Source organism: Vanessa atalanta, chromosome 21 (genome assembly GCF_905147765.1).
Source record: "Vanessa atalanta chromosome 21, ilVanAtal1.2, whole genome shotgun sequence".
Taxonomy (NCBI): Eukaryota; Metazoa; Arthropoda; class Insecta; order Lepidoptera; family Nymphalidae; genus Vanessa; species Vanessa atalanta.
In genome coordinates this window covers 5,712,885-5,740,616 of record NC_061891.1, presented here as the reverse complement: position 1 = coordinate 5,740,616, position 27,732 = coordinate 5,712,885, and the positions used below count along the sequence as shown (strand labels likewise).

General features: G+C 32.1%; 2 protein-coding genes across 3 annotated transcripts; both read right to left on the bottom strand.

Annotated features, from left to right (window-relative positions):
* Window positions 1–1,977: 1,977 nt before the first annotated feature.
* LOC125072252 (transient-receptor-potential-like protein) lies at window positions 1,978–25,757 on the bottom strand. 2 transcript variants are annotated; one of them, XM_047682789.1, is made up of 24 exons: window positions 25,701–25,757; window positions 22,475–22,559; window positions 20,146–20,267; window positions 17,186–17,423; window positions 16,782–16,924; window positions 15,870–16,050; window positions 15,599–15,790; window positions 15,215–15,449; window positions 14,245–14,397; window positions 13,811–14,066; window positions 13,161–13,294; window positions 12,695–12,818; window positions 10,117–10,312; window positions 9,757–9,918; window positions 8,533–8,749; window positions 7,576–7,771; window positions 7,319–7,425; window positions 6,971–7,114; window positions 6,525–6,628; window positions 6,355–6,442; window positions 6,097–6,197; window positions 4,848–4,970; window positions 4,446–4,541; window positions 1,978–3,413 (listed from the first exon to the last, which is right to left on the bottom strand). In XM_047682789.1, exons 2-24 carry the CDS (start codon window positions 22,499–22,501, stop codon window positions 3,273–3,275), a joined length of 3,480 nt encoding a protein of 1,159 aa, XP_047538745.1. In that variant the 5' UTR covers window positions 22,502–22,559; window positions 25,701–25,757; the 3' UTR covers window positions 1,978–3,272. The 2 variants fall into 2 exon arrangements, with proteins under 2 accessions (XP_047538745.1, XP_047538746.1); XM_047682790.1 differs by having other exon boundaries at window positions 3,351–3,413; window positions 4,436–4,541.
* LOC125072253 (tektin-1) lies at window positions 10,469–12,486 on the bottom strand. Its single transcript, XM_047682791.1, has one exon. It carries the CDS (start codon window positions 11,978–11,980, stop codon window positions 10,694–10,696), a length of 1,287 nt encoding a protein of 428 aa, XP_047538747.1. The 5' UTR covers window positions 11,981–12,486; the 3' UTR covers window positions 10,469–10,693.
* Window positions 25,758–27,732: the final 1,975 nt, after the last annotated feature.

Genomic DNA, 27,732 nt, shown 5'->3' with positions numbered 1-27,732 from the left:
ATTGATAATTATAAGACAATCTATATATTAAAAATTATCCCATTAAATTAAGTCTATCAAATAATTATTTTATTGAAATTTGTTAAATACTTTATTATGTATAAAATGAGTTTGTTATTCAGTTTTCCATGGCTGTATTTAATAAATTTTAACAATTGTTTTAGCTTAGAATAAATTATTTCAATTAAAGTTAAATAAATGTTCGTTCTATAACTGTCTATTTATTCAACGTTACCGTTCGTTCGTTGCACAAATCTGCATGACAGCTACGCTTGATACTCATACTTCCTACTTTACTTGTGTGCGTGAACTTAGTGACTAACTATTGGACACTGTTTTTATCGACACATTCTCAGCTTTGTGACTGTATCGTTACATAAAATTAAAGTATTATATATTGGGTCAGATATAACGTATGTTCGGAAAAAACGTTGTCCTGCCATGCCGGTGTTAGAAGTGTAAATTTGTCATAAAATAAACAGCCGGAGCTGGCCATTAACAAAACTATCGACCCGACATAATTCAAAGCCCAAAGGGTCTTCCAACGAAGTATTCTTTGAAATATTTTAACTTGAAAGTACCTCAGCGGTAGTTTCATATTGGAAGTAATTTTACATTGAGGAAAAAAAATCACTTCGAAGAAAAATGTTACCTCAAGGTTGTAGTTTATGATTCCCTATGTTTCACCTTTGGGACTGTTTTTCAACCTTAGAAGGAAGTTTAACATACGGTGTTACGACGTACTCTATATATATTTTATAATTTAGAAATAAATAATCTTATATAACAGATAACCGATAATGTATATAAGCATCATTCGTTTCGTATGGTTTTACCTTAAACAGTTCGACGTTGTTTAAAATTGTATATCTAGCCTCCCGTCTCGACTTTACCTACCAGGTACAATCTAAATCATTCAATCAAATACACACAAAAATCATTGAAATCCGTCCTTTGGTTTAGACTTTCAGTATACTAGGGCTACACATGTAAAGATTTTATGCAAATATATATTATAGAGATTACAGTTTTACTTTAAAGAGTTATTTACTTGATAGGTTTTCAAAGAACTTTTAATAGTTGTTTCTCATCTCGTGTGTATTACAGATCGAAGCAAATTAGCAGATTGAAGGATTTATGCATGACTTAGCATGTCAATTATTAATCCCTAAAATATAAAGACAAATTCAATAATTCCAATATAAAAGAAACTTATCTTATTATTATGATCAGTGTGCCCAATAAAAAAAATTAACGCTATTATATCAGGAACCTTCCTCAAATGTCAAACTTTTTGGATAACCTATTCTGGGTCTGCACTCTGCAGATTATTTTCTACAGTCAGGTCGAAAAATCTAGAGACGACGAAATTATGTACAAAAATAGTGGAATTAAGGAAAACTAATTGTTTCTTGACTGCAGTAACCAGGTTAAAGTAGGCCAGAATAAAACTGGACAAATAAAAATATGGAGGTTTCTCTATACAGAACATCAACTTAAAAAGGGCGTAAAGCCTGAGCCTGTTCTCTCTTTGATAGAGAACCATCAAATTATGCCAATCAGAAAATGTAAAGTCGATTTAGCGTACTCACTTATGAACTACACCTTCCGCTTAGTTACTTAGACTTTGATTCAGGAGGACTATTCTCAAACCAAAAACTCTCTGCTGTGAGATTAGCAGAACACGAGTGTTAGAATGTGATATGTGATATTGACTATAACAATTATAAAATTTATTGGATATACATATCAAAATGGCGTATCACTTGTCAATATTTCAAGAGTGAGATACGAAGCGAATACTTACAGAATCGCACTGCAGGAGCTCATTCATTCAAACGTGAATCATACCGATTTTAAATTCTAAAGAAATAAAATGCCTTTTCGTTTGTATAATTTTACTAATTATAAATATAAAATTGCACTCTATATTATCATAAATTATAATATTTAAGTACATTATTAAATAAACATAATTAAAATTACTATATATTTTAACAATAATTATAATTTTTGAATCTTTTAGCGGTGATTACAATATGTCGGTCGGGTTATAAATCGGTCGGTGAATTTATAACGTTAGTTGTAATAATAGACAAACAAACAACTCCTATTTCTTATTCAATTATATTAAAAATAACAATGACCATGAAGCCGTACCTATATCTTGTAGCAAATGTTTTATCGGTCACAGATCGTATTCGACCTCGTCAACCTCTTCAGAGCATGTTTCGAATTTCATTCTATTCCCTTCATCTTTATTATTTTACACATCTTGTACAGATAATATATAGAAAATTACAACTATTTATAAATAATAAAAATAAAACAAATTTAAACAATTAAAAAAAATGCATATAAAATACACATTAATGCTTTTAATATACTTACGGCTTAAAACAAATTTAACCTTTAGTCACTGAAACGTCAGTCAAGGATAACGCCTAATTGGCTATAATATAAATACACAATCTAATCTCATTGGTCAACCAATGACCAATGTCAATTATAACGTCATCATGCCACTGCTTTCAACCAAATTAATTCATTTTTCTTTCATCAGTGTTTCAGTAACTAAATGTGAGGTTAACAAATAAATACAAAGCTTAATAAATAGATGCAAGTACACAGCAAGGCAACGTCACCTATATACTGTATATACAATGGTTAAACAACTTTTATTAGTAAGGAATTATGGTTATTTCGCAAAGCCAAGAAATCTATCGATATATATATTGCCTCGAAACTATCTCATCTGCTTTATTTCATTAATCATAATGTTTTTTTTATCTGTGTCATTTTTGTTTTTTTTTTTTTGTTTATTATTGATATAAAAAAAATATGTAAGTTATAAGAGTTCTTAGAACTATTTTCAATCGCACCACTGTGGCACAGATTAAAAAGTAAATAGCACATTTATATAAACAGTTTAAAAATGAAAATATGTTTTTTTGTTTACATCTTTGATGTTTTTTTTTCTCTTTAATTTAATAGCTGTTTCCTATAAACTAAATCTGAATGACGGATTTTGTTTTTAGATAGAACTTTATTATAAAATAATTGACTATAGAGCAAAAGCATTATGCATGCTTGCCTTATACATTATAAAAAAAAAATATACAGACCTGGTCTCATTAAATTTACGGTGTTTTCACAGACAATAAAATAAAACAACAAAAATACTTCTAAACAAGACCTATCTAACTCAATATTATGGCAGCAAAAATAATATTGTTGTACATTTTAGAAATCTTATAACCTTCTAGAATGTTCTATAGCCAACCAGTTTTTGGTTGCCGCTTGATTGTATTGACGTCATTAATCTTCTTCCCTGGAGGGAGAACGTCTGGGGATGGAGGGATGAGCAGTTCCGTGCTAGTCGATGTAAGCAGACGTGAAGTGTCAGGTGTTTTCTGCAAAAAAAGTTAAAAACATCTTCACGTTTAAAGTTTTATGGTTTTGATGTCATAATATTTATTTATTTATATATATATATATATACTAAACATAATAGACAGATGAATTTAGACTCCGACTGACCTAAAGACTGATACAATAATTATCGGGATGGTAATTAATGTAAATTGGAGGCCTTCTGTATTCTAACCCGACTGGGAAATTTAGGCTGTTGTAGTTCTTTAGTAAGCCAAATGATTCCGTCTTTTTCGTATCAGTTTATGTAAGGGTTAATTTTTAATCCTGAATAACGGTACTTAGTATTTACAAAGTGGCTTCTGATCTCGGTTATAAAAAGATTATTTACATTTGAGCTAACGCAAGGAGGTTTTTTACGATCTTAAGAAGCGGAATGGTTAATAAAAAATAAATAAAATGTTTAATTTCCTTATAAAATACCGACATTTCACTATTTTTAGAACCTATTCGTCATCAGAGTATTTTGATAATAGAATAGGCGAGTTATAAAAATATAAGTATTGTAAAATTAACCACTTTTTTTTTAACTAATATAATAATAATATTCTTTAATCGAAAATTATAAATCTATATAGTTTTTAAAGACGTTATAGCCTCTATTTAAGTATAAATTTGGAGCGTGTAGTTATATGAATTGTACATGTTCAGAAGAAATTTATACAAATCTTGGATCCCTTACGACCTATTTGCTAACCCTTTATGAAGACGTAAGTCAAAAAACATTCTTCTTCTTAGCAAAAGAATGAAAAATAATGTTCATTATAATTTTATTAATTATATATAAAAAAACAAAATTGTTTCAATTTATTATTTTTTGTCATCATGTCCATTATTTTCCTTTTAAATAATAACTATATTGAAGTGATTTTTAGTACCGAATAATAAATGATTTAATATTACCCGCAATAGCTGTGTGACCAAAAAATTCCAATGACGTTCAAGATTAAAGAACGTTCAGGCGTACAAAATATCTATATCATGACATAGATATACTATTTACTTTATCTTACCGCCATCTGAGTGGGTCCTGGGGACGAAGATCTGGACCTTGGCTTTGCAACTGGATGCTTGCTTGACGGTGCACCTGGACCTACTTCCGTTGTAGGCTGAGATACCAGAAATATAACAAGGTTGCATTATATGTGTATTCTAAAAATATATAAAGACTTTTTTGCGTTAATTGTGTTAATAGTGTGTTTTTACACTTTGTTATTTTTGTTCTTTGAAATTGTATTGTCAGCTTTAAAGCAATATAGTGTGCTGTGCTATTAAATAATCGCATATAATACGTAGATCTATGGTTTGTTTATCTTAATTCCCTCTTTGTTTGGAATAGACTATATATTTGAACGTGACTGATATTATTAAGTTTCATAGTACAAATGCTTTTAGTATTGTATAGTATAACTAACCTTAGACTTAGTATACGGCGGTGGTGGTGGTAATGCGTCTTTAACGGGTTTTATGTCAAGAGCGACTGGTCGAGCGACGGCTATGGCATCAGATGCTCTGTCATTGCATCTCGCATCTCGTATCTGTCAATATTTAATCAGTTAAGTCTCATCACCTCAACAGAGACCCGGATCTAAGGGGATAAAACAGGATAGCTGCTCCGTTTGAGAATTTAAAAGCAATACATTTGTAATGTTTTAGCAAAAACCGTATATCAATTTTAAGCATTGCTGATGAATAAATAAATTGATGTTAACAAAAAATTAAACATCGCGGGACGCTGGCAGATGTGGAACATCGAAATCGTTAAAGAGTTGTACGATCACTTGCCCGTCGACGTGACGCGTCACCAGGGCCGGACCGTAAGTTTAGGATTCCCTAGGCTAACACTACTTAGGGACCCACATATCTAAACGTAGACTTGAATTAAATTAATTAGAATGGGCTTGATTCATTGCAGGACTCGCAGGGCTGCAAACCATGTGACTGTTTAATTTAATAAAGTTATGGATTCTTTCGCATTATCGTGTATTTTTGAATTAGACTTGACTGAGCTGGGGCCGATCGACGGGTCCCTGGGCTGAAGTGCAAAAAGTCATATGGTAGATCCAGCCCCGCGTGTCACCGTACCACGTGAAATGTATCACATCAAAATATAAATACACATACAATGTATTTTTTTCACATGCAATAATCCTCGTACGTTTGTAAAATATATTATTATATCGTTTATGTAACATTGCTTTAATTAACTGCCATAGTAGCTTCTTTTACACTTTTAAATTAATTTTACAAGACGAATAAATCCCGCTGAGCTTCTTTCACTGGTTGTGGACTGGTTTTACAGGTCTGAAGTGTTTATTTCCGTAACGATCTTACATTTTTGACAATCAATAAGCGAGATGTAAGGAATATTTTGACTTTGATCTAACACGACCCCTTAATATGAAGTTGTATAATATCTCATTTAAGCAATTGTAAGTATACAATTTGCCTAAATACGACGCAACAATGTTTTGCCTTGTTGTAGACGGTAAGCGAGGAATTAGAACGATTTATGTATTTATTTTGATCCCAAGATTAATATAATAATAATTTAGTATTAAATTGAAAATTTACTTGACGGACTTTTAGCTATCAATGTAGCTAAGGCTCATTTTTAAAGTCTATCAGTTATAATTGTTGCCATCAAAATAAAGGTCATCTCACATTGTCTGTTGGTTGCTGAGGCGGCGCAGGGGGCTTCTTTTTCACCACCCGTGGCGGCGACCCGCTACCAGAAATACGCTGAGCTTTCAGAGGACTTGGCTCTAAATTCATAAAAAGTATCACTTAGTAATTTTATAATTATAATATAACTTCGGAATTTATTGGTCTCTATAATAAATAACTGATCACACCATAAAATTCTAATAGTATTTTTTTGCAATTAGTTAATGAGAAAATACGATTTTTCTGCGAATATACCTGGTTGACATCTGTCACTTCCACTGGGGCTAACAGGCCTTGGCACTGGACTCAGGCTGCGATCTTGAGACACACTTGTAGTAGATATCTGGATTATATTAAAAACTTTTTTAATAAGCATAGCTTCCAAGTTTTATGTCGAATTGGCAACAACTCATACTTTACGGTACCTTGGAAGGAGTAGGGCTGGATCCTCTAGGAATGGGAGAGAGAGACCTGCTTTGAATGCCATTCGGAGTCAGAAGTCTTACTTTAGGTAGTACACCACTTGGACCTAAAATTAAAAATATATACATATATGTTTATAAAATAAAGTTCTTAATGCAAATTATATAGTTTATAACTTGGAAATAACAGCATCAAGATACTCCTGATGGTACAAGACGGACCAACGAACATTATCATTTTATTGTAATTGCTTGGCTACTATTGAACATTTAAGTCGTGTCCCGAATTCATGTACAAATATATAAATGCTTTTTCGATGAAAAGACATGGTATACTGTCAAACTCTTACTAAATATATAAGGATTTCAAGTGTTTTCGAAAACAAAAGTGTTGCATATAGTATATTCATTTATTTTTATATTTTCTAATCCTAAAGTGTTCCTATTACCTGGCTCTCCTCTCCACGGAGATCTGGGCATACTTGTACTGGAATAATGCTGTTCCTTAATTTCAGTGGAGATATCCTTGATGAGCTCTAAGATGGTGTGACCAGGAGTCACTGGCATTTCTACTGGAGACGCTGCCCTTGAACCTGAATATAGATCACGACTAGACCATGAGAATTTCTACAATATATAAATAGAAAATGTGACCAAAATATTCAAGTACTGTGTTGAAATAGCTCCACGTGACCAAAACCTAAGCTTCAGTTTTTTTACCTCTTCGTTTTTCTAACATTATAATTTCTCTTTTTTTTCCTTTAAAGGTTTAAATAATGAGGTTGAAATAAACGTACCGGGCATGGGTGAATGCATGACCAACTTCCTAGCTTCTTCGATCGCGCGCTGCAAGTTTTGCTGTTTCTTGACCGATTGTCGAGTACGACAGCGACCGATTTGAGACCTTTTTAAAACACAATACAAATGATAAGATATATAAAGATATACATATTTTGCCAGACAAAGTATAAGTATATAATTTTATAAGATTATTTAAATTAATATATATATTTAATAGGAAATCATATTCTAATATATGTAACACAATACTTACGATATCCCAGTCGCGGCCAGTGTCTGATCCCACTTGGAGCCAGAAGCAGCAGCTGCAGCCATCTTAGCGATCCTCCTGAACCTGGCGAGGCTGTCCTCATGCACAGGCTTCCCATCATCCTCCACTGACACCGGAGTCACTTGGAAATCTTTCATTAATCGACGTTCCCATACTTTCATGCGTTTTGCAAGAACGGCTATATAAAATATAAGATAATATTTTATCACTTTTACACTTTCGATTTATTGTTTAAATTATTAATGAACCTATCAAATGCCGTCAAATATCAACGGATTATAATTTCTTAACATGAGCTATAAATATTGCCTAAAATAGTAGTATGTAGTTTAATTATATATAGTATTAGTATGTTTATGAGAAAATCTGATTCTCATAACGTTGGTACAAAGAACAAACACAATCTTGTTACTCCTATTACTCGACTGCATAGAGTCAGTAACTCTTTTGTGGGGCAATGTATACGCATCTACAACAGGATTCCAGAAAGCGTTTGACGTAAAAATTTGACGTAAAAAAAAAAAGTCCCGCTGAGTTTCTTTCGCCGGTTCTTCTCAGGTCAGGGTGTTTTCTTTTTCCGAACCGGTGGTAGTGTTTAATTTGACCATCAATAAGAAGGTGTAATACTTCTATATTTAATAAAGGAATTTGAGTTTGAGTTTAATGTTAGGACTGTAACATGATGAGGACCCTCGCTGAGCAGTAGGACCTCATTCTCTTAAGGAGTATTATCCTTGGTTTCGGAACATATTCCCAAACACTACTAATCTCAATTCACACAGATTTCTTACACTAAATTAGGTAATTTAAAAAAATCGTTAATCTCCTTATAAAATTCTTACCCAGATTTGGTTAAAATAATTGGTCATTATTTTGAACATATCTTGTGATTAACAATTATGAGCATTCATTACATTCTAAAACTATGTAGATACTCACTCTTTTCTTTCCTGTCAGTGAACGAAACATCCATTCCATTCTTCTCAAATACTTCTAGAAGCTCATATCTCAAAGCGGATACATCTCCTTTCAGCTCATTGATGTCGTCTTCTGTAACTGGATCATCGTCCATTCGTCTGTGCATAGCTGAGACATAACGCCATACGAGAGCACGCATTACTGCCGTGTATCGCACGTCGTCTTTTTCTTTCTGTTCCTATTTAATAAATCGGTTGTCTTGAAATGAGTATTTAAATATAATGCAAAACATACTAATCAATAAATACACTAAAATGCTTTTGTATTATCAGTCAGTAGAAACATGGAAGTTGGCAGTATATTCTCGTGCCCCAAAAATCAAGTGATGTGAGGCCATAAGATTTGCCAAAATAGTCGAATTTCGGTCATTAAAAATAATTATTATATTTCTTATAAATTTTCATATTCCAATTTCATAACATTTCAAAAATTGGAATTTTTACAGCCTTTTTTAAAATAAAAAAAAAAAAATCTATAAAATTTTTAAAATACTAAACGCAAATTATTTTCTTTTAACTGTTTTTTAATTATTATAATTTTAAAGTCATTATCAGATTTTATATACAAGCATAATTTATTATTCAAATTGAATCGTCTAATATTTCAAAGGCCTTTAATAAAATCTGTACACATGCTGAGATGTAAATTAATTAAGCAATATCAGGCGGTTGCATTATCATTTTAATAAACCTATACAAAGTTAAGAATTATACAAGATACTTTAGAAAAATAATATTTTTACAAAGTTATAATAATAACCATATAATACCCAGAATCAGTGTTAGATAATATAATACGTTTGTTCAGTGTAATAATGACTTTTCTTGTTAATTTTAATTTAATGGTAGAGCTTTGGGTAAACCCTTCAGGTTTAGTACCACTCACTCATCACATATTTTTCCACCAAACATAACAACACATAACACCAACTACTCGAGTGAGTGAGCCAGTGTAACTACAGGCACAAGGGACATAACATCTTAGTTCCCAAGGTTGGTAGCGCATAGGCGATGTAAGAAATGGTTAAATTTCTTACAGCATCATTATTTATGAGCGGTGATAACTATTTAGCATCAAGCGGTCCATGTGCTCGTTCGCCTACCTAAATATACAAATTTATGGCTGAGGTTAGCTATATATATGTATATTAATTTCCATTTATTATTTTATGAATATTTAATTTACCTCCAATTTCTTTGACTCGTCCTTTTTATTCTTGCCAAAAAGCTTCATAATAATTTTTGGTGTCGGGAAAATGTTAAAGGGAGGTGGCAGAGTAGAACTTTCTTCAAAGTAGCTCATCCAGAGGCGGGTTCGTGCGAATTTCCATTCAACATCCGAATGTTGCTACAAATGATTTAAGGATATGTTTGTTAAATAGTAACGTTAAGCCAATAACTTTACAATATAAAAGAGGAGTGCGAAAAAAAAGACGTTATTAGAAGTATTACGTCTATAAGTACAGGTGTTCTTAAATAAATTTTAATAATCATAAATTTGTTACAATTGCGAAACGATAAGCATTCGACAAACAATAATACTTACATCGATCATCGCATAGGAATTAGACATCATGGCGATGAGTAAGTTTAACAAAACAATAACATTGATCACGGAGTACGATCCGAACATGAGGAGACCCCAGAAACGAGTGTAACTCTTGATTCCTGCCAACTCGAAGTTTTCAAGACCAACCATTCCGAAGGAAGCCCAAAAGAGTGACTGAGATGCTTCGAAGACGCTAGCAAAATAAAATATCAATAATACAAAAGACAATTCGATGTTATTATGAATTCTAAAGTGTACCTAAAACAAATTAGATAACATTAATATTTACTTAAAACATGTTAGTAACCACAAAACTGAAGAGCAATAAAAAATGATTGGTTATATCTTAAGTTTATTATTCTAATAAATACTTGAAATTTTTAAAGTTAGTTATTGACAAAAATGTTCTGAATTTTACAGAGTACTAAATAGAAAATATAAAAACAGATTTATCTTTTTATAAGTGAGAGTCTAAATGTTAGCTAAATATTGTATAACAAATAGTTACGATTCATTTTCTAAGCACAAACAACTACATTTCTACGCAAGCAAAATCTAAGAGCTTAACGTGGTTTCAGTATGCATGGTAGTCCATAGTTGCCCGCAATGTCATACAATCTACTTCATCTATTTTCAATGTATTCATTTTCACATTTATGTCTTCTTCCAATTGAATTTGAGTCTGGAGTAAAAAACGTAAAGCAGCATTCGCTTCATGCAACATTTGTTGCAGTTGCTCAGTGCTGTGACGTAGCATTTCACATTCATAGTACAATGCCTGTCCGGGAGGATCCTTAACCAATTCTGCACCAATTCGTTGAGCTCGTCTTCCAAGCCTTGTATGTGCTAGTCCAACATTTCCTTCTTTAGCTGATAAAGCTTTCTGCAATTCCAATATATTATTTTGCATATCAGCAATCTTTTCCGTTGTTTCGCGGTGCATATCTTCAAGTTTTGCTTTAGCTCGTTTCGTGTCTTCGATACGTTCTTTAAACTCGTGATTGCATTTGTTATATGCACTCCAAAGATCATCAATAACTTGCTTCAGCAAAGTGTCGATAAATATACGTATAGGACGAGCACTGGTTACCTCTCTAGCGGCTGACTGAATATTTTTAGCAGAGTAAGCATTATATTCCTCGGCAGATATATTTGCTGGGTCAAGATTTGTGTAACCTTCATAAACAGATAAACACAAATCGGTCGGTTTTAGGGAAAGAGAACCTTTGTCAATATCTATTGCTGCTTGCTTGTATTGAAGATCACGATCTAAGAGATATCGCGTAGATCGAAGACGTCGCATTTGTTCATTCAACTGTTCCAAAGCCCGCTTTAATAGACTCTGACCTCCAAGTATTGTCGTAATCTCTTGTTGCAACGCATGTTCAACTTCATCGACAACCAAATCAATGCCAATTCTTCCATCTCTAAGCATTAAACACTTTCGGCAAATATTTAAAGCATTTGTTTGTAAAGATGCTAGACAGTCTAGCACTCGAGTTTTATATACACTTAAAGACTCGAGTTCAAGGCAGATTTCTCTTCTTTGCATCTGTAGTTCTTTTTTGTTAAATTCAATATCGCCTATTCTTTCTTCAATTCTTCTATCAGATGTAGCTTTCATGATGATAGCTCTCTCCGCTGTTTCTGCTCGAATTCTCTCACATTCTCCTAAAATACGATCTGCTAACTGCTGCTGATCCTCAGTATTTCTACATCGTTGTTCATTGCTCATTTTCCATTCGTTAAGAGTAAACTTAGCGGCTCTTGGTGGCATACAGACAAGAGCTTGCTCTGCCAATCTTGTTGTTGCCACCGGTGCTCCAATAACATGACGCACACCGAATTGAGCTTCACCCATTTTGATTAATATTTAATAATAAAAACTTATACAATTTCACGAAAGAAATCAGATAAAAATCTGGTATTAAAAATAAGAGTTCGAAATTGACAAAATAGTATATCACCGTGGCAACGTAATGTTCGATCAAACAAATTAGATTTTATGGTTTCCCAGATTGTTTATGAATCCAAGCAAACTTATATATAAATACATAAATGATGAGAAATAATAGAGGATAAATTAAATTTTATTATGAATAAAAATAACGATTACCAAACTTCGCTTATACGCGACTAGTTGTGTTTACCAATTAAATGATAGGCAAATACTTAGTGGTAGAACTGTGTAGCTACCGTCTGGGTAGGTAGCACCCACTCGTCAGATATTCTACCACCGAAAAGCAATACTTAGTATTCTTATGATCCAGTTTGAAGTGTGAGTAAGCCAGTGTAACCATAGACACAAGGGACATAACATTGTAGTTCCTAAGGGTGATGGCCAATAGGTGATGTATGATGGTGATTAATAAATAATATCAATAACATAAAAAATGTTTTGTTAATTTTGAAGTCTTATTTTTACTATTAGTCAATTTAATTTTAATTTAAAAACAATTTTTCAAGCAAACGTAAAATACTAAGTATCGTACTTGACTATGTAAATCTGTATAAATGTTCAATTTTGGTAATTTACTGTGTCAACACCTAGCTTCAATTTCAACATTTAACTCACTTCCCGAAGCTTCGCCACTTCATACACGAATCACCCGCATTATCCCAGTCAGGCAGTCCGCCGGGTAAAACATAACACTTGCGTTTTTCCAAATCAGCAAAATACCATAGTAATTGGTTCAGACCTGATAATTGTGGTACATGAAACGATTTATATGAAGTAGACTATCTTAAATAACGTTATCTTCATAAATTTATATACAATAAAAAAAATTGATGATGTTGATGTTCAGAACGTTCAGATCTGCAGCGAATAACTCAAGTATATTTATTTAATTAACTCTAGTAAGAGTTAATAATAATAATAAGTATGTAATATATTCCACCTTTGATTGATTTTTTTTTTGTTGACGCCAAAATATATTACTTATTCTATCTAAAGTAACAATTGCAGACATGTTTTCCGATTATCTTATTCGAACAAATAAATTATTTAAATTCAATGTTTTATATTAAAAATGGCTTACCACAAGCAAATGCGAAGAGAACCAAACTGTAAATGAAGAAGAACTTTACGATGTCTATAACCATGCGTCCTAGCGATATTTGCAGCGGTCCCAAGTGTGGGTTAATGGAGAACAGATGAACCAGCTTAAGGGCACTGAAACAAAACAATATAATCGAATGAAAACAAAACAAAAAGTTTGAAATAACCAATAAAAAGATTAAATTAGATTTAATGGTAAAGAAGAATCGTATCGAGAAATTCATTAGCTGCTCTTTTCCAAAAAAACATGGCCTCCCCATTTGTAACATTTGCTTATAAAATATTTTATGAAGTAAATGACATATTACTCGATAAAATATTTTCACATAACGCGGGCTTAAATTTATTAATAGGCAACACTAAAAATATTTGCGGAGTATTATTATAGAAGTGATCATCCGTGCCCAAAGAAGGTATTTTGGATGTGGAAGCCTGGCTGGAGATTTTTACTTCAGGAATATGTATACCTACGCGTTACATTATTGTTATAACCGATCAAAGTAAAACTACTCTCGGATAAAGAAAATAGCCATTTCTGATTTTTATAAGAGTATCATAGAATTTTGTAAAAACATATTTAGAATACTAGTTGTTTAATAAGATAAATTATTTACAACTGAAGGATCTAACCTAAATATATTCGCCGCTGCAAACAGCCCCTCCGCGATCAGCTGCGGGTCGAAGGCATCCCAGTCCTCTCTTGGGATGTACTTTGTTTGAGGATCTCTTTGTATTTCTGCGCTTTGCTGTATGTATGCAGCGAAACGTAACACCGCGACTGCTACGTAAAGGGAATTTCGGGTGAAGTCGATAAAGTTCCACATGTTCCGGAGATAGCAACGTATACCTTGGACATATATTTCGTGGGTCTCTTCCCATATAAAACCTGAAGAAAATAAAATACTGTTTATTTAAAAACGTCCTACAATTTGTCCGCTTCCTACCAATTTCAAATATTACCATACCAAAAATTCACAGTATTTCAGAAAAAAAAACTAAATATTTTTATACTGAATTTAATAGAATACTGTAATACTGTTTCACCAAGTTTACTTATTACTGACCCAAAACATAAATGCAAATGAGCATCTCCAAATAAGTTGGTCCATTGCCCCTCTGCTTCAATAATTCTTTCTCCAAGTTATTGATCATCCAATCCGGACCAAACATCTGAATTATCTTAACTTCTGCTCTTTGTGATACAAGAATTAAAATCACTATAAACAAAAATAATATTGATAAAACACAAATTTTTTTATTACATTTGCTTACTATGCAAGATATTTTAATATGAAGCCGTACTATTTTTAGGTTATGCGTAGTAGTAACAATGCATGGTTACTAATACGCATAGAAATATTTTTACAAATACCTAAAATCAACTATATTATTATTATTAAAATAGTAACTACCTCGAAACCAACAAAAAGCTATTGCTTTGTCAATAAACTATCAACAACAAGTACCCATACTCGTTGGTAGTCTTTATATCACACGCTCCAATGCCTTGGAAAAAACCTAATGCCGTTCGTCCTGCGCCTATACTCTATAAAGTCGGCTTGCCATCCTATCGGATTATAAGAGTGAGATTCACACCTATATACATACATACATTTCGACACCAACAATTTAGTAGCTAACTCGAGAGTGTGCGCACACTCTGCTAATAATTGTTAGCGTAATATAAATCGATTGATTTTAAAAAAAGCCTTTAGTTAGCGTCGTATAAATTAGTAACTTCGTTAGTTTTGTATATTTCTTCACGATTTTATTAATACATATAAAATAACATATTTTAAGCAACTTGGCACAAAAAAACGTATTTCACTAAAATTCGAGATAGCGTAGTATAAGTTGTAGGTGTCGATTTATCCACGACTTCTTGCCCAATTTGCTAGACTCCGTTGAGAATGAACGTCGTGGCTAAAATCGGTTAAGAAGAAATCAACTCTTAAGCGAATGGCATGATGAATTTGGTTAACCTATCTACTTCATATGGAAACATCTACCTAAATTGATTAAATGAAAACTTACATAAAAAGAATAAATAACTCGAGGCATGGATCAAGAACTTCATGAAAGGTTTTCTCATCAATTTTCCAGTAGAACAGTTCGGAGCAATCATATACGTGCAGCAATAGAAGGGAAATAATAATGCCACTCGTATAATGATCATAATCTTCTCTAAGGTACTCTTCCTGCGGAAACCTGGTACACCTTCGTACCAAATGGTGGCTAACAGCTGTTGAATGTTCGGGTGAGCGACAAACTGTTGAATAGCGTTTTTATTTAATATTTTATTGTTTAAAAACTATAAATAAAAAAATATATTAATAACAGATAATTATAGCTTTTCAATATGATATCTAAATTTGTTCACTGAAATGTCCCGCAAAAAAATTATTACTATCTACATACCTTTTTCTGCTTAAAGTCAATAGCCAATTCCAATCTTGCTAGTTTCATATGTTCTCCCTCCTCGAATGGCGGCTCTTCTGGATCATGGTTCAAGATTATGGCCAGTTCCTGCGTGCTACGAGACTGGTCCAGGAGATCAACAGCAAACTTTTGCGCTTTACGACGAAGTTCTAGATATTCGGCTTTACTTTCCTACAGAAAGACATTTTTTAAATGGTTTTGTATTTAGTTAAACGTCATGTGTTTAAAATAATTATGGATCTTCAATTACCTGTTCAGCAAAGGCCAAATTCCTTAACTCCCAAGACAGTTGGAAAGCTGTTAGTATGGGGTCTGTAGCAGACAGAGCAATAAGAGATGGTGAGGCCAAGGCTCTGTAAGCGTTTAGACGAGCCATAGAGTGACGCAGAGAATCTTCATTTGTGTCCCTAATACATTCATCACAGCCACATCTGCAAACATTTTACGTTTAATTTCATTTTAGCTATGAACTGAAAATCTTATATTGTTTAGATACTTTACTGATAGTTTCCTAATATATTCACAATCTCCCCTAATTATATTACAGGATTAAAAGGCTTATTCAATTAAATTTCTAACTAATGATTTATAAACAAATACATGAAAACTATCAGTTTTAAACTAGCGATCTATCCACCTGCGCAGTGATACTATCTCTAATAATCCCGCCCCAATGTTTTTCTTATCTTTATTCAAGTAACTATATAATAAATTGGCATTCTAAAATCATCTGTAAGTGAAATTATGTGTATATAATTACCTAAGGCTATGTATCGTAAAAAATATTAACTAATAACATCAAACATACTAAATTGCAATTTTAAAAGATGGAGTTGTCTCATAGTATTCGTATGTTTTTGTCTTAAAAGGATGTAGACGATGTATTCCAATATATGGGTGTTTATGTCAATAAATTATCAGTAACAGTCCGGAATTTGGAAAATTGGCAGTTTCGCACGTGCTTTATAGAGCACGTAATGGCTTTGGTCTCACATCTAAACACTCGGAGTCGGATTAGCGATCCCATCAAATAATGATAGCGAGGAAAAGGGGACCCTGGTGAACACATATATTTGTGCTAAAATATACTCTAGTATAGTCTATTCTCCCTTGAGAAGACACGCCCTCATTATCTTTTAATTAGACTTTTAAGTCATATTACCTTATATCATGAGGATCAGGCAACGTAGCGCCCCGATCAAGTAGAATCTTAATGATTTCATAATTGTTCTTATGAGCCGCCAACATCAGAGGCGTTATATCCGGCGTAAACGTGGCTGTGTTTGAATCTACTTTTTGCCAACTCTAAGTAAAAAAGTGTAATAATTACAAAAATAAATTAATAAAATCCACATTGATTCATAACTAAATAAATACCAATCATTAATATTTATGTTTAAATATTTAAATTATTTGTTAAATGATTCAATCAATGGACTAAAAAACTATTTCAAAATACAATTGTTTATTTAGACTTTTTAACTTCGAAACATAATATAATATTATATATCCTACAATATATTGGTATCGAACTACTCAATATATAAATGGCTTAAAATATCTTACATAAGGCTCGGGGTGCTTATGTATTAATTCCTCATGTTCAAGCAATAGTTCCACAGCCTCCACAAATTCAGCATTGATAGCCTGTAATAGAGCATCCCTCGTAGCCACGCCCATGACTACCAACAATTCCACCATCTCCAAATTCTCACCATCGATAGCCAGGGTCAAGGCGCCACGGCCCAGAGCATCCACGCAATTAATATCTATGTGTTTCTTGCGATGCGCTTTTTGTATCATTCTAAAAGTACAAAGGTTAAGTATAAAAGTTAAAGAATATTTGACAGACGCCAAATATACTAATACCATGCCCAATATAATGTAAATAAATATAGGTGTCATACAATGGATTTGATCTCGGCATAATGGCCACAATAAACGAAGGTATTGCTTTACGGACTCCCATATTATGGTAAACTTTAATATATGTACATTACTATTTTTTAAATTATTTTTTATGACATTGGTAGGCTGACGGGCTAATGGGCCACCTGATGGTAAGTGGTCACCACTGCCAACATACATTACTGCCGTAAACTTTTTAACATTCCTTACAAGGCCGATGCGCCATCATCCTTAGAAACTAAGTGGTCCCTCGTGCCTGTAGTTACACTGGTTCAATAACCCTTCAAACCAGATCACAATTCTAAGTATTACTGTTTGTCGGTATAATACATGATGATGAGTATACTATGCAATAAGGGCCGCTAAATATTACAACTAGTCCTTCTCTCCTGGTATTGAGAATGCTTAGAGCTTAACGTAACGTGATTCTCCAGTACAATTAACGACTATTCGTTAATTACATTTTTCCTTTATACCGAACACGAAATGCAGTATAAAAAAATGAAACTCATAAAACTTGTCAAAATACAAATCTGTATTATTTATATCCACCTCTTCCCTCAATATGAACGGCAATTATTCCAAGATCAAAACTATATAAACCCTTTTTTTAACTTGGCAGAATACTTGCGTAACATAACTATTTAATTCCTAAAAAAAATATCATACAAAAATGATCCTAATAACAACAGCACTCCACTGAATAATCAAATGATTAACGATTGTTTTCGATACGAGCTCTCGATACAATCGGATTAGTGAATTTGTTACAATTACATTTGCAAGCATTATCCCTCGCTGCAAATGTAATTTGCATCTAATCAACATTCGGTATTTAAACGGGACATTAAAAATTAAACTTTGAAAATGTTGATGATTGTATGAATTGAATACATGAGTCGAAATACATAACTCAAGTTATACATTTAATGAAAATAATTATATTTATTTTACTTATGTAGACTTAAGCTTTATGGAAGACCTTATGGGTAGGTCCCACTCATTATAATATCTATCAACAATTGCTGTTTCTTAGTTCTCGAGAGGCACATTGGCGATGAAAGTAACGGTTGACATTCCTTCCGAAGTCTATTGGCAGTGGCATTACGTGATCCTTTTGACAGTCTGACTAATTTAAAGTAAAAAATATATTAAATAAAAACATATGATTCTACAAAATTCCTAGATTAAGTGGTTTTTTGGATTTATATCTGCATTTATTTCTTACAGTTACGACCGGAATGGAGGCCGTGACAGACAAGACTATCATGCTCACATTTTAGCCATTAGTAAGTCTAAGAAAGATAAGAAAATAAAGGTCGATAAAAGAAGAGTTAGAAAACGACATTCAAATTCGAATAATTTAATGTAAATCCCAGTTTCGTCTGGATAAGGAATGAACGTTTATTTTCATTTTTAGCCGAAATGCTCAACGTTATATATCCGATGTCACAGTCCAAGATCCGGTCCTGACCATTTTGGGTTTCGTCCTACTTGTAAAACTTGATTCTTATTCAAAGAAGAACATATATACATATATATATATTAGTAATTACTTACTTAAAAAATATATTATTGGATTTATAAAACGACAAACTCAGTCGTTTATAAGAGCAGTTGCCCGTGTACTACTCGTACCTAGTATATCTGATTTTATTCAAACTACTGTTTTTATTTTAAATAATATCACGCAGCAGTGATTCTGAATATATAGTGGGCGTGACATAGATTCTAAAACTAGTTAGTTAAAAGCAATGATGCGATGTATCCATTAATCTCATAAGGCTACGCGATCGAGCTGATCCAATTTTTTACGTCAGTGTTATATTTACTACGAAAAAATATTCAAAGTATTTGTAGTCTTTCACACATATCGACATATAATGGTCATAATAATTACTTATTGTATGACCATTGGACTCTTTGTTTTTTAGACATTGGCGCTGTAAGAAATATTAACCACTCCTTACATCGCCAATGCGCCAACAGTCTTGGGAACACTGGCACCCTTCAAACCGAAACGCAACGGTACTAAATATGCTGTTTATATCGGTAGAATATCTAATGAGTAAATAGTGGTAACTAAATCCTATCCTCTAGAAGATTACTCCTTCACGATACTTCACTGAATTTCCGTAACTTTCAAAGGTGAATTAAAAACTTACACTAATAATTAATCGTTCACAGTGTATATTATTCATTTTATATATTATACGATTACGACGTAAATGAATTAAATATTCTTTATTCAAGCAGACTCATAAAAGCTCCTTTAAATCATGTTACAGTGTTGATTTAATTTTAAAGCTAGCACCGGTTCGAAAACTCGATTCTACCGAGAATAACCGTCAATAAAATCTCTTTTTCACTTTAATTATAGGCTATGTCAATAAAGTACAATAATATTTATGTATATATCCTGTCTGGAAATAAAAAAATACTAAATCATAACCTATATTTGTTTGATGGTTTCTCCTTTTATGACTATTAGATACGTCCCAAAATCTCAATTCGTTCTTTCATTCAATTTAGTCTCACTCTGAATGCATTTTTGACAAAGATTTTAATTTAAGAATTCGTTAATTATTTTAAAGTTTGATTTAATATAGCCAACGTACCTTCTTACATTCGCCAAGTCCCCCCGTTCCACGGCTAAAAGATATTTCTTCTCTTCGAGGGTTAAGGCTTTGGGCAGCATCGGTAGCTTCACCGACTGCCGCCTTGTGATACCAGGATCACCCTGTTATAGCAATTTTGTCAAGTATTAGAATAAAATAATTAAAAATTGTCCTTGTTTCAAGAGACATAAGATAAACAATTGAAAGATACATGCAGTTTAATATGTATAGCTATAAAAAAAAATCTCTATAAATATCAATTGATTTTAAAATGTTTTAGATACTATATGGCAAATATCTTTGTAGTTCTGCTAACTGACAAACACTCAAAGCGCAAATGTTTTTCTTTGCAAATTTTAAAATTTAATTTCGTTCATTTATATTCATATTTTTGAGACAAATGATATTTTATGAAATGTATGTAATTTGCCTGCAAATTATTCTTTAATATATCTCGTGAGATAGATATCTAACGGTATTTACAATTTTACGGTGACATACATATAAAATTGAAATCTTATTATATAATAACGTTTTAGAAAACATTAAATAGTTATACTGGCATTTATGTATTGCTTAATTTCATTGTAGATACGTGTTGAGTATTGAGCAATTCTTGTTTATCAATTTATTTTGTGTATCTAGGAAACGGCTCTAACCATTCAACTCAGATTTTGTATTGAACTACGATATTTTGCCGAGCGAAACTCTGATACATTTGTAGTTTTTAACCGAGTCTATGTTATGTCTATGTATGGTGCACGCCTCGAAATCGAAGCGTGAAAATCTATTCAGTATAAAGTAAAATCGCGATTCACTCAGCTAACGAGATAGCTCACAATTGAAGAGAGTTATCTCGTTTTAATATTTTATTTCGTTATAATTATTGGACTATATATATGATGATTTTATGGATATATATATCCATAAAATTCATCCATCTATTGAACGTGTAAATATAAATTATGGCTGTATAATTAATTCCTTAAACAAAAATGTTACATTTAATAAGTCATGGAAAAATACATGTAGTGATACTTGAGTATCCTTTTATCTTATGATCTTATGGGCTTAAGCCTGTTTGATTTATAATAAAAGCTGTTATATTTTAAATATTAAAGTATTAAAAAATATCAGCATAAAAAACTGCGTATTTATAAGAACAGATTATACTACTAATTTTATCAGTCTTGAAGTCAAGTGAAGTCGAATACATTTACAATTGAGATTGTAAAACTAACAGACTTCATATGCATTTATTAAATTATGAAGCCAATGCGATTACAAACAACACGTGACGATAAGCAATATTATTATTATGTACTTGAAATTTCATTTGAAGGGCGAAATTGTTTAGTAGGGAATAAAAATTCAATATTATTTAATATAAAAATATAGGACATTCCTGTTTACATAAGCAAACTTGTGAGTATTATTACTGAAACTTCAACAAGTTTCAGTAATTATACTCACAAGTTGGTATAATAATTAAATTAAGTGATTTTCACTAATATTTCGATTAAACTAATCTTGCAGAAATTTGTTGTCGACTAACATTCATTATTTTTTAACGACCTGTAATTGTGGATAGGTTTCGATCGGGTCTGTAACTCTCTACACTAAATTATTTATAAAGAAATTAATAAAAAAATATTAAAAAAAGATACGGCGATGTGCTATCTCAATGAATGTGTCTTTTTAATATTATAATTATTGTGTATGAATGAGAATGAGACAGTTGATTTATTACTTTCTGACACATCGCGTCTGAGTTCTACGGTGCGTTTAAAGTTTCTCCTTACAAAATAACTTTTTTTTAACACACTCTTGTTTAATCTGTGTACAAAAACAAAAAAAAATGTAAAACAAATAAATAAGTAGGTATTAAGTATGTTTTGGAGGAATCTCTAAAATAATACACTTTAGTATATTCAACAATAAAATTTACAAATTAATTAAAGGTCCTTTTAATCTGCTAATAATAAAATATACTTGCAAATAACATTTCAGGAACATCCTTGGCTTACCATTTAATTACTGGGTACTTAAAATGTTTGTTGTTACCATATCGAACTGTATATAATTATTAAAATCTATTGCCAAAATAATGTACGTAGAAAAAAACAACTACTACTACTAAGTATAACTACTTCTGCATAAAAATAAATCTAATTAAATTATTGTTTAATTCTAAAACGACGCCGTGTTGCTATTTATAATTAAAAATAAATTTCATTTAAATATTTGATTAAAACTTTTTATTTTTATGCAGTGATGTAAACAATAATCCTTATTCTTAAAAAAAATAAAATGAAATATTTAAACTTACGCATTCCAAATCCTTTCCTTCGCCCATTGTGATAATTGGTTATTTAAACAGATGATGAAGAGCTATCCGTCCCCGCAGGCTAAATCTATATGAGAAAGATATTTATTTAATCTACCATAAAATGCAAACAAACAAATCGACGTCCATACTTGGAAATATACAAAAAACCACGCTGTTATCGAAACAAGAGTTTATGTTTTAGCAAAAAAGTGCTCTAGAATATTTACATAATATGATCCATACAAATATATGGAATAGTACTAACTCTTTACAAATTATAGATAAATAATATTACCGTCAAAATCCGTTATAACAACATGGAAGGGACTACTCATATTTAGTCGTAAAAACCGATAGTCGTAACAACCGGTGATGCTTATTTTTTAATGAAGTGGTATTATTTAATGTGTAGGTCATAGGTATTAATAAGCAATATATATTAATGTATGAAATTAAATTTCGTTAATTACAATCAAAACGTTTATTAAAATTAATATCGCTTTCTAACTTTGAAATAATACGCGACCTTTCTTCGATATTAATCTGCTTTCTTTTTGCTCCCGACATGTGCGTCTTGTGTACAAATGCGTGTGTTTTGTTTCTAAGAATTACAAAAGACCCTAATTTGTGCCTAAACTTGACACGTGTTTACTTTTACGACTTTTACGTCAATAGCCAATGACCATTAATTACACTGTGCCTATTTATTTTATAAGATAGTTATATAGCATTCAGCCGGGACTTTTGATTTTGGTCATTATAACCGATATGTTGTTCTAAACGATGTCGCCATAAACGGTTTTAACTGTATATAGATAAATAATATAATCAAAAATGAATATGTTACATTACTGAAATCATGGTGGCAGTCGCAAAAATATTAGGTTATTACTACATATGCGTTTATAAAGAACAATGTACTTATAGAGTACTTTATAAGTGGTTTTATTGTTAGATATAGCCAGGTTAAGTAAACCAGCTCTATTCTATTGTCCAAGCTTGACTGTAATTGCGACAGCAAATTCAGTTTAAAATCGATAATGGCAGAATATTTTGCGTTTAGCGCATAAATATCGGTATAAAATTAAAAAAAAATCTGCCATACAATATTTTAACCTATTAATAAAATAAATGTTTTCCATTATTCCATTTTCAAATTTGAACGCAGTTCGAAGCCTCATTGATACAATAACATTCCGTTAATCCCCTATCATAAGCATCACCCACATGTTATAATTAGATTACAAGTATTCAGTCAAATTGCCTACACAAGCCATTGTAGAACTTCTGGCATTACCGATCTTGATGACCTAATTTTGGGTTAAGAGGTCATGGTAGTTATGTCATAAGTACATGTATCAAAACAATGCCCATATTAATTACTTTTATTCGAATAAATATTGTTGCATATTGATTTTGATACATAATAAACTTCCAAATTGTATTTTATCATGATAACCAGCTAAGATTTTATTTTTTAATAATTTTGTCGACTCATATACATATCATAGACTATATAACCACCGCGACTAGAACTATGACATACGCAGGAACCCAAACGACTAATAAAAGCATCTCAAACGAAATCACCAACATTGGTAGGTCAATAAGGTCAATATAAAAAGAGGAATAACTAAGATGTTACGTCTATTATGCCTGTAGTTACACTGACTCACTCACCCTTTAAAGAGAAACACAACAATTTATTACTGTTTGGCGCTAGAATATACGATGAGGGCTGTTAGCTACCCATACGGACATGCGAAAAATACTACCACAAAGACTATAAACCAAAATACTAAATAAACCAATCTGGTTTATAATCCCGTCTTTTAATCGCTGGATTATCCCAGTTCCAGCTAGATAACTCTTTTATATATAGCGCTTCTTATGGCTATACCTAATAAATACGATGAGGGCGAGGGAACGATAACTGACTAACCTTATGTATAACCCGACCTTTGAGCACTAATATTAGACATAAGAAATAATAGAATATATTATTATGATTAAATTATTATAACTATTAAGTATTTAGACTTGTTTAACTAATCAAAGACAATAAGATTTTCCCATAGACATTTGATTACTTTTTACTAGTTTGACATATTCCTAACAACGTTGAAATTAATATTGAATTGAAATAAAGTTGTTCAATAGAGTAAATAAATATAAATTATTACCTTGTTTTAGAAATATTAAATACACTTTTAAGAAAATTTAATCGAATACGAACGTGTATCAGTGCGAAAAATTTTACAGGCTTTAGAAGAGTAGGTACCCATTTAATCTCAGTCGATAACATTCTTAATAATGGATGAATACTTTATCAGAAAGTAATCTATTTTATGATGTCATTGTAAGGAATTAAAAAGAAGTAAAATAGGTCTATCTCTAAATCTCATTGTCCTAATAAATAACTATTATATTTGAGAGAAGGCAATGTAACTATAGCGTGCACTACTTAAAACTTCAAACTTAGTTTTGGGTGAGTATTTTTCGACCGAAAATCCCAATTACTTTTTATCGACCCTACCTGAGATTCGAATCCAGGACCTCAGAACTGCAGTCACACAGACCAAAGAGTCAGTTAATCTAATCGAATCTAATTTAATCTCCGAAACTGTTTCTGTCGTTATTATTATTGAAATAATAATTTTGTCGCCTGCTTGTCTGATAGATTTAACAAGCTTAACGCTATGTCCCTAAGAAGTTATTATAAAACATCATAGACCCTATTCATAGCCTTCTGGTGTACTGTCAAATAGTATACCGAAATACTATCATGTTAAAGACATTTAGATGATCCCAATACAAATATCTCTAATTAAATATTTAGACATTCGTAACATTTCAATTAAACAAACGCAACGTTGAGTCTGTGAAAACTAAATCATAAAAAACAAAACAAAGCGGAGTGAAATTATTCCAGATTGAAGAGATGCATCTGGTTATGTCATGTTGTAATGTGTATCAAACAGGTATGTAAGTACAATACAAATGAAACAGCAAGGCATAGGGCTTGGATAAAAATACAGACTGCTTAAAATTTTGGAAACTTTTTCTTATTATTTACGTTATGACGTAAATAAAAAAAAATTCAAAATAGCTTAATAAACTTAATTAAAATTAACCATCCAATATGTAATTATTTAAAATTATAAATAATGATTTCCGAAAAGATAATATAAAATATAATATAGAAATAAGTATCGTTAATACTTACAATGCGCTGCGGCTGACGCGACACACTCCGGCGCGACACGAAATACCCTCCACTTATATACAACCCCGTGTAATCCCATTAGGGGTCACATAGGATTGTAGTTCACTCTTTATTCACGTTCCTTGACGTAGATTACAGCTTTGCAATAACGTGATGCTGAGCAAATCACGTTTTATTTCAGGGGTGAAAAATAATTGTAATCAAGACAAATTTTTTTTTTAATCTTTCAAATAATTATATAATTTTGATTCTGCTAAGGGTGTTGGACCTGACAATATTCCATCTTTGTTAGATGCGGTGCAGATTTTTTATTTCGAATATTAGTAGTCATCAATCGATCAATAAGGTTTACCTTAACGATGGAAACAGTCTAGAAGTTTTTTAGGCTTAGAATTTGCCAATTTACAAAAAAGAAGCTCAGGATGACATCAAAACCATATTACTAGATCAATTTCTATTTTGCCCTGTCTCTCTAAAATATATGAGTTTTTTATTTTGTTCTAGCTTATATCTTATTATAAATAATGTTTTAACGCCCCCTCGACATCGTTTTAGGAAGAAAATATAGGGAAGGCTATTTACACGATCTAATAAAGTAGATCAGTTAATATTATTTGAAAAGATCAAGTCTATTTGTTTTGGTGACTTCATCTTGGACTGGCTTATATCGTATCTAACCTGCCGCCCTCAAACGGAATCCATTAAGGGCTGTAATTTGTATGAATGTACAATTCAATCTATCAAAAACAAAAAATCTGGGGTTCCCCAAGGTTCGCACCTGGGACCATTGTTATATTTGGTATACATCAATGATATTGCTTAATACATATGTCAAAGTAAATACTCGTTCTTTGCCGATGATTTCAAATTATATCCGTCAATAAAAGCACACTCTGACGTTCAAGAAGATTTGATTTGAATTCAAAGTAAACTTAACAACATAAAACTAAACTCGAAAAAATGTTTTCATATTCGATTCACCGTAAAAATAAAAAGTTTTTCAACTGCTTATACTGTATAGACGCTGTTCAGGAGGTAAGTGATGTTCGGGATCTGGGGAGGGATGGCTTACATTTACACCTAATGTTGTAATCATAGTTAAGAAAGCAGTACAAATAGTTGGTTTTATTTGTTGGGTTTAAGAGAAGGATTAAAATGTTTAACAAAAAAAAATCCTAGTTCTCTAAAATGTCCTAATTCGAAGCCTTCTTGAGGCGGGCCCCGAGGGAGCCCCAACGTGGACCGTGGATTAAGAGGGCCTCTGTTTTAGAGGAGCCCCTTAAGCCGAACATACCAATGCGTTCCACAGTAAGCGACGACCTAGAGGGGTGCCTCCTGAAAATTCCGCCCTCTCACCGTGATGAGTGTCGTCTGCGTAAAACAACACGCCCATTCCGGGAAGGACGGGTGCTCGAGTGCAGGAGCCAGTCCATGACATTCCACAATTCTGCGGAATGTCATGTGGAATGGCCGAGATCCGAAACCTGTGGAACGATCATTGCCCCCTCCTAGAGGATCACCAGAGGTATGCTCCTAACAGCCACCTTACATAAGAAGGCACCCCGTGGTATCGGTGTGCTTCCCTTTTAGTTTCAAAGAAAAAAGCCACTAGACCAACCAGGCAACGAATATATTTTATTTATATTGTATTCTTTACTTTTATTACATCGTTATATTGTTAATTAATGTACAAATATAGTAACCGTTTTTTAAGGAACATTATGTATGGGGATGGTATTAAATGAAAATAACGTTTAAAATGTAAAACTTTATTTCAACATCATCAATATTAGTTACTGTACACACGAGGCTACTCCACTAAACTTGACTAGTGTTTCAAAGATATGTTCTATTACCACAGACTGAAAATAAATTGTAGACTAAAATATATGAACCAAATAAGTAAACGTTTGTACGACTATACAGTTTACGCTATGATCCTAATATTTGGCATAAAACTTGCATCGTGCTTGAGAAACCAGGATACTTTATTTTATGGATCCAGTTAAAATTAATGTTACAAATGGTTAAT

What these genes read in the sequence shown, in the direction of transcription:
- LOC125072253 (XM_047682791.1), bottom strand. Translation starts at nt 11,980, where the DNA reads ATGGGTGAAGCTCAATTCGGTGTGCGTCATGTTATTGGAGCACCGGTG.
- LOC125072252 (XM_047682789.1), bottom strand. Translation starts at nt 22,501, where the DNA reads ATGGGCGAAGGAAAGGATTTGGAATGC. An exon ending in TCTCTTCGCATTTGCTTGTG is followed by an intron (nt 12,819 to 13,160) that starts GTAAGCCATTTT and finishes CACAATTATCAG; the next exon opens with GTCTGAACCAATTACTATGG. An exon ending in CGCCGTATACTAAGTCTAAG is followed by an intron (nt 4,542 to 4,847) that starts GTTAGTTATACT and finishes CTGGTATCTCAG; the next exon opens with CCTACAACGGAAGTAGGTCC.